Source organism: Centropristis striata, chromosome 19 (genome assembly GCF_030273125.1).
Source record: "Centropristis striata isolate RG_2023a ecotype Rhode Island chromosome 19, C.striata_1.0, whole genome shotgun sequence".
Taxonomy (NCBI): Eukaryota; Metazoa; Chordata; class Actinopteri; order Perciformes; family Serranidae; genus Centropristis; species Centropristis striata.
This window is the reverse complement of record NC_081535.1, coordinates 34,207,834-34,215,906: the sequence shown is the minus strand read 5'-3', so window position 1 is coordinate 34,215,906 and position 8,073 is coordinate 34,207,834. Positions and strand designations below refer to the sequence as shown.

Here is an 8,073-nt window from a genome sequence, read left to right as displayed (position 1 = left end):
AACCCAAAAACCCAAAAACGTGGAGCTCAGGAGAAAGAGACAGAATGAGAATGGACGGAGGTTCTGACTGTGTGAGAGGACAGGTGAGACCTGCTAACACCTGAGAGAGGTGAGATGAGAGATGCTCCTGAGTTCTCAGGGTTTCAGTCCCTCGGCTGACTGGAGGCTCATTCACCTGTTGATGCTTTCATAGCTTCACACCTGCTGTCAGCAGCTTTCAGCAGCTTTTACACACAGAAAGAGACAGTCGAGGCAGAAACATCCTCACAGCTGTGTTTCTCTGTCCAGGTCTCTGTTTCTGTTAGTGAAGCATGAATGGAGCTGACTGAGAGTAAACTCCATTCAGCTCCAGGTACTTTCCTGTTCCACATATCATATTTACATATACCAGTGCTGTGTAATGTATCCATTTAACCAGGCCCTGCATTCAACCTGGTCTCACAGGAATCCGTGAAATAGCCACGGATTTGCTTAACTCTAAATCCGTGGAATAGCCACGGAATCACTCAAATTTCCGTGAAACTGACACGGATTTGGCTACAATGCAAGTTAATGCCAGTCATATCCCGTGGCTATTCCAACATACAAAGTGATTATGTACATTCACTGAGTGAATATTTAGAAAATAAAACATATATTTCTCGCTAGAAATGTGATCAAAATCCATTTTTATGCAGAAACTAAGTCAAAATATTGATTTTTTTCACTAAAAATGAGAGAACTGTCCGCCATGTTTTTTGTTCTGACCGCCGGGACCTTGAAAGTCACGTGACTTGGAACAAACCAATAGGAACAAATATCCATGGAATAGCCACGGGATATGACTGTCATTAACTTGCATTGTAGCCAAATCCGTGTCAGTTTCACGGAAATTTGAGTGATTCCGTGGCTATTCCACGGATTTTTAGTTAAGCGAATCCGTGGTTATTTCACGGATTCCTGTGAGACCAGGGTCCCTGTATTGCATGTAAGCAGGGTCGGCAGCCTTTCTGCACCAGAAAACACACTGAAAAGCTACTAAAATACTAATAAGTATTATTTCCACTACACTGGGAATACATTTTCCTGGACAATGGCACCAATGTTTAACCCTTTATCAGGCAAAGAACTATATTTGGTAACTTCAGGTAATATTTTGAGAAAAAAGTTGCAAATTTACTAGATTAAAGTGGCAAATCTACAAGAATTTTTTTTAACCCTTAATAGGACACTATTACTAATACTAAAATAATACTAATATACTAATCCTTACTTCTGCTAACTTCTGCAATGTGCTGAATTGGCACGATTGTAACGCCGCTATGAAATGTCAGCTAATGTTGTGACCACAATTTTGAGTTAGCATTGATACGCTAATGGCTACTCTTGTAGCTGTAACAAGCAGCGCCGCTAGCATCAGTTAGCCGCTAGCATCAGTTAGCCGCTAGCATCCGTTAGCCGTTAGCATCAGTTAGCCGTTAGCTTTTGCTAATGACTGAATTTCCCAACAAAGAAATAAGAGTTATCAGAACTATTGTCCCTTGTTGTGAACCCCAACTTAAAGATATAAGTAACAACAACTCACCAACTTGTTTTTGAGCAGACAACTGGCTTCCTTTGTTGTGCTAACTTACATTATTGCCCTAAATGTCAATCATTTATATTTCCAAGTTTTCCCAACTAAAATCACTGTTTTAGGCACAAAAATACAAGTTGGCTTTTTTGCAGTGCATTTGTTATCCTTGTATGGCTGCATTGACTCAAATTTTTTGTCAAAATTGTTTGTTTTTTGCCTAAATCATCTCCTCATGATCTCCTCACAGATTTTTGACATTTAGGGGTAGAATTTTTTTTTTTTAAAACATCATAAATGTGTTCTATGTGGTTCACTTGGTCTGGTACTGTATATCCCCCATAATGTTCCTTTAAGGATCAACAGGTCTGGGTCCTTGTGGGTTTAAAAAAAAAAAAGCAGTAGATGAGAAGCCTGTGAATGAAACACTGAGCTGTTTGCTCTCCCTGAGGAGAGAACGGAGTCTGGCAGCCTGTCATCGTCTCCTCAGACACGTTCTGATGTGGAGAGTTCCTCCTCTGCTTTATTCTACAACGCCTCACTGCCGAGTGGCAAAACACAACCAACGCTTCACCATGCTCCGCTCTCATGGCCCATCACTGTGGAGCTGGAGACACTTCTGCTGATCAGATCTGACAACCTGCAAACAGCCGAACTCCACGTCAGGAGTTCAACCTTTTTCAGTCGCGACCCCCAATCTAACATGCATGTTATCCTCACTGAACACAATCTCACAGTTCAGATCAGACAAACTCAGTTGATACGACAAATAATAATAAACATCTCTCTGACCAAAATGCCCAAAAAATTACATAAAATTAAGCAAAAAGGGACTCAAATTGACCACAAAATGAGAAAAAATTGACCAAAAAAGAAACATAATAACCAAATAAAGACACAAGATGACTAAAAAAAGACATAAAATGACCAAAAAAAGGAAACAAAATGATCAAAACAGACACAAATTGACCACAAAATTATCAAAAAAGACACAAAATGACCAAAAAAAGACACAAAATTACTAATAAATAAAACACAAAATGACCAAAAAAAGACACAAAATGACCAAAAAAGATATAAAATGACAAAAAAAAAACTAAATTACTTTAAAAAGACACAAAATTACTTAAAAAATACAAAAATGATCCAAAAAAGACACAAAATGACAGGAAAAAAACTAAATTACTTAAAAAAAGACACAAAACTACTTAAAAAGACACAAAATAACAGAAAAAAACTAAATTACTTAAAAAATACACAAAAAAAGACAAAATTACTAAAAAAAAAAAAAAAACCAAACATCATAAATATGTTCTGTGTGGCTTGATCTGTGATATCATAACTTTCCTTTATGGATAACTGGGTCTGGGTTCTTATGGGTTAATGAATGGGCTACTTGTTTTTTGCTGTAAACTATAACATCAGTGTTGGCCTTTAAATGTCAACACATTAAAGACAAAGATTAAATAGATTTGTGACTACTTGATTTAAAACTATCAACTATGAAATCCAGCTGGATTTCACTTCTTTGGGGTTCATCTGTGTCCGTGGTGAAGATTTTTACTGCCCTCTACTGGCTGATGAGAGGTATCACACATGTTCACTGTCTGTACTTGATTATACTTGAGGTTTATATTTTAAAGATTAAGATTAAAAGATTAAAGACTTTTTAAATGTGCCCATAAAATGCACTTTTTCCACTTACAAACTGTGAAAATTGTGAAACTGGAAAATACAGCTAACTACAAGTTAGAAACTGATGGACTTTATATTCTAAATATATTGTATAATATTTATTTTTGTATATTGTATTGGCGCATGCATATATGTAAGAAGTGTTTTTACTAATAAATATTGTTATGAGGTTTAATTTAAGTTTTAATTGATCATGTGTTTCATGTTAAATCCGCAGGTTAAATCTCGGCCTCAGTAGTAACTGAAGCTGATAGATAAATGGAGTGGAGAAAAAGTATAAAGTTACAAAAAAATGGAAATACTCATGTAAAGCAACTTAAAATTGAACTGAAGTACAGTGCTTGAGTAAATGTACTTGCAAAAATGATTCAGATACCTTACTTAAATAAAAGTACAAAAGTATGAGCAACAAAATGTACTAAAAGTAATATTTCAAAAATATATTCCAAAAATATGAGATTATTTGTATTGATGCATTTATGTAAGAAGTAGTAGTGGAGTAAAATGTACAATATTTGCCTCTAAAATGACCTATGTCAAGTGTGTGACTTAAGCAGATTTATTACGCCTAAATCAAAATAAAATGTGACTTAGGCAATTTTTTGAACATGCCTTGACTTAAGCAAGATATGGTAACACTTTACTCTAAGGTGTCTACATAAGAGTGACATGAGTGTGTCATAAACATGACATGGAATGTGTCATGAACATTAATGACACTTTGAAGTAACATTAATGCTCATGATACTTGTCATGTCATGCTTATGACATGCTCATGTCATGCCATTCACACGCTACAATCCTAATAAAACATACTAATTCAGTACCAAACAGACTGATATTTCAAAATGTAGCTACATTCAAACTTAGTTCCTTCTGTCAACAAAAGTTTCAAATACATTCATTCCTATCAATATTTATCTCTAATATCTCCTCCAAAGCTGCCTGTCATAGTCAACAATAGTCAACAGATGGCGACATTTTACATCCATTAAAGTAACATTAGCCAAATCCCTGTGTGGTGATAAAAGAGATTATAAACTTTAGCCGAAATACGACCAACAACTGATAAATTTACCACTGCCTTTCAACAGAGGTGCATGCATATACAGACAAAGGTGTTAACAAGACATTTAATAAATGGAAAATGACTTTCATCTCCAGACCACAGTCACATCTAACTCTAGCTAATTGAGGCTAGCATCTCTCCTCCTACCTCTGGAGTAGCAGCAGCAGCTGTACATGGAGCTTCAGTGCTGCTTATGCCACAAAGTTTTAGATTTTTACTAGTGCTGGGCCGTTAACACCATTAACAGCGTTAACGGACATTAACGGCGTTAACTCTTCTCTCTTCTCCTGCCTAGTGCTGACAGCTAATCTAGTAGCGCCGCACGGCTGTGCATATGCGCATCCTTTGTGCAAAACGGGGCCCCTATCGGATCGCGGGGCCCTACGCACTGTGCGTGTTCTGCGTGTAGGCAGGGGCGGCCCTGGTTGGTAGGCTGTTTTGTGGTCGTTGTAAGGCTCAAAATAAGTTTTGCGGGGGCGTTCCCGGTGGCACACCTGGTAGAGCGCGTATCACAGAGGCCCAGTCCTCGTACGCGGGCGGCCCGGGTTCGAATCCGGCTCGGACCCCTTTCCCGCATGTCTTCCCCTCTGTCTCCCCCTTTCAATCTCAATATCTCTCCTATCAATAAAAGCTACAAAATGCCCCAAAAAAATCTTAAAAAAATAAAATAAGTTTTGCGGCTCCATTCCGACATTTTTTCCCCTTTTTTTAATCAACAATGGCTCTTTTCATGGTAAAGGTTGCCGACCCCTGCTCTAGAGTGACATAAAAGTGACTGTCCAGCCTGAGGTCAGACCTGTATCCACTTTAGAACCACATATGAAAGAGTCCCAGGTCACAGTCATATATCAGCAAAAAAAATCTGATTTAGGCAAACATGCTAAATCCACAGCTTCACCTTCCGACTGAACTCATCTTCACCAAGATCCACTCCAACACCCGCATCACTGCTGATGACGCACCAAACGGCCTCGTGTTTCATTCGGCCCTCAAACCCAGAGGTCTTTGGTCTTTGAACTCCTTCTCTTGGGGCAGTTTACTAATTACCCCCCGCTGCCCAGATGCCAGATGTATTCATTCAAAGTCATCTATTCATCTATTTAATATGTTTAGTGTTGAGATAACCAAACATTTGACTCTCTTCTCTCAGTCGACACACTATTGTTAATAGCAGAGAAAAGTTGACAGGATATTAACTAAAACCTCTACAGAGTCCTTGTGTCCCTCCATAGAAACAAGAGCTGTGGTCACTTCACTTTCCTTCAATGAAGTCTTGTTTCTGTAACCAAAGTCAAACTGAGCAGTGAGCTCAGAGCAGTCAGCATCAGGAAGAAAACACTTTTCAACTCAACTCTCATTTGACAGCTCGTCTATGATTAATGATTCTTCTGGGGCTCATGTTGTGTGTGTGTGTGTGTTTATTTGTGAATGCTTGATGACTTGATAGTGAGACACAAACATTAACAGGATGATGTAAATAAGCATTGATATAAGGATATATAACTTATTGTTGCATCTTCAATATTTTCCTCCTGTCAATGTTAACAGCTTAAAAAAACAACACAGCTCTTTGTGTTTTCTTTTTGCTCACAAAGTCAAAATTACAAGTAAGCGGAAGCTCTCTCTCCATGATTTGGGTCAAAAATGCGAGCTGCTGTGGCCCCGCTCCTGAGTCCTGGCTGCGGTCCTTGTGCCCATGAAAAAGGGCCTTTTTTAAAGAAGCAGGGGGTGAGGGGGTGGGGGAGGTGGAGGTGGGGCTTCAACATACATAAGAGGCTAAGACAGTCCAGCAGTCCAATTTGGCACAACATCACCAGACAATTTGCTGCTGCTCAACCTATACGAGGACTCTGATTGGATCTCTGACCCCCTTTATCACCCCTGGTGCTGGTTAAACCCTCTCAGATCGGCCTTCTTCTTCTTCTGGAAGTCAGTGATGAGCACCGGGACATCACTCAGAACTTTATCCTGCAACGTGAGCGGGAGCCGGGTCCAGGGCTTGGTCCTGCAGCCGGCCTGGGACTACCTGCACCAGAACCACCACGAGGTCCTGAGCAGCCCCCTGTTCCCCGTGGTCCTCTCCATCTCCACCTACTTCGCCATGGTGGCTGGCTACACGCTGCTGGACCTGCTGGCGCCCACCTGGCCCTGCATCAACCGCTACCGGCTGCACCCTGACCGGACCATCACCTGGCCCAACATCTGGACCACGCTGGGCGTCACGGTCTACAACCACCTGGTCTACATCTTCCCGGCGGCGGTGGCCCAGTGGCTGTGGCGGCCGCCCATCCAGCTGCCCTGCGAGGCGCCCACTCTCTGGAGCTTCTTCCTGGGCGTGCTGGGCTGCATCGTGGTCTTTGACTTCCAGTATTACCTGTGGCACCTGCTGCACCACCGGGTCCCGCTGCTGTACCGCACCTTCCACGCCGTGCACCACCAGTACAACCAGCCCTTCAGCCTGGTCACCCAGCACCTGTCGGGCTGGGAGCTGGTCAGCGTGGGCTTCTGGTCCACCATAGACCCCATCCTGCTGCAGTGCCACTGCCTCACCACGTGGGCCTTCATGGTCTTTAACATCTACGTGTCCACCGAGGACCACTGTGGCTACGACTTCCCGTGGGCCACGCACAACCTGGTGCCCTTCGGCCTTTGGGGCGGGGCGCCCAAACACGACGCCCACCACCAGAAGCCCAACACCAACTTCGCCCCATTCTTCTCCCACTGGGACTGGCTGGGGGGCACCAACACCACGCCAACCGCCCCAAGCCGCCACGCCGCCGCCGCATGGGAGCCAGACGAGACGAAAGAAAGAAAGGACTAAAGAGTTAACCCATTGAGGCCTGAAAAACCGCTGGGCGATTTTAAAATAAGCCTCTAATTTTCTGGAAATTCTGGAAAAATTCTGGAAAAAAAAGTGTCAACTCTTCTACTAAATAATAGATTTTTCAGCCTCTGTAGCAGATAGAAATGAAATTCAAAAAGTATTTGAGAGCTTATACAAATACTACAAAACGACGTAAACGCTTTCCAGGCTTCAATGGGTTAATCTCTCATTGACTCTTTTACTCAAACTGCTTCTTTTCTACTCCGTTTTCTCTCTTTTTTCCGTCATTATATTGACCTGATTCTGATTTTTCTCCCAGAACGTGGATATTATTCACAGTTTAAGAGCTGATCGAGAGTCTAACATTTGACTATCTGGTAAGTTGTTGACAAGAATCCTCTTTTATGTCTATTTGTGTGCAATCATACAGTACAGGCCAAAAGTTTGGACACACACCTTCTCATTCAATGCGTTTCCTTTATTTTCATGACTATTTACATTGTAGATTCATCAAAACTATTAATGAACACATGTGGAATTATGTACTTAACAAAAAAGTGTGAAATAACTGAAAACATGTCTTATATTCTAGTAAGCAAAGGGTGGTTACTTTGAGGAATCTAAAATACAAGACATGTTTTCAGTTATTTCACATTTTTTTTGTCAAGTACATAATTCCATATGTGTTCATTCATAGTTTTGATGCCTTCAGTGAGAATCTACAATGTAAATAGTCATGAAAATAAAGAAAAACGCATTGAATGAGAAGGTGTGTCCAAAATTTTGGCCTGTACTGTAGTTTAGATCAGCTGTTCTCAACCTTGGGGTCGGGACCCCAATTGGGGTCGCGAGATGATTTCCGGGGGTCGCCAAATCATTTTGGAAGTCAGCTCTGTCTCCACTGTGTTAAAGTGTTCATGTGTTTTAGTCTTT

General features: G+C 41.1%; 1 protein-coding gene across 1 annotated transcript; it reads left to right on the top strand.

Moving 5' to 3' along the window:
* The first annotated feature begins 6,125 nt into the window (after positions 1–6,125).
* ch25hl2 (cholesterol 25-hydroxylase like 2) lies at positions 6,126–7,351 on the top strand. Its single transcript, XM_059358078.1, has one exon. The coding sequence runs from the start codon at positions 6,253–6,255 to the stop codon at positions 7,135–7,137; it is 885 nt and encodes a 294-aa protein (XP_059214061.1). The 5' UTR covers positions 6,126–6,252; the 3' UTR covers positions 7,138–7,351.
* The last annotated feature ends 722 nt before the right edge of the window (positions 7,352–8,073 follow it).

What these genes read in the sequence shown, in the direction of transcription:
- ch25hl2 (XM_059358078.1), top strand. Translation starts at nt 6,253, where the DNA reads ATGAGCACCGGGACATCACTCAGAACTTTATCCTGCAACGTGAGCGGG.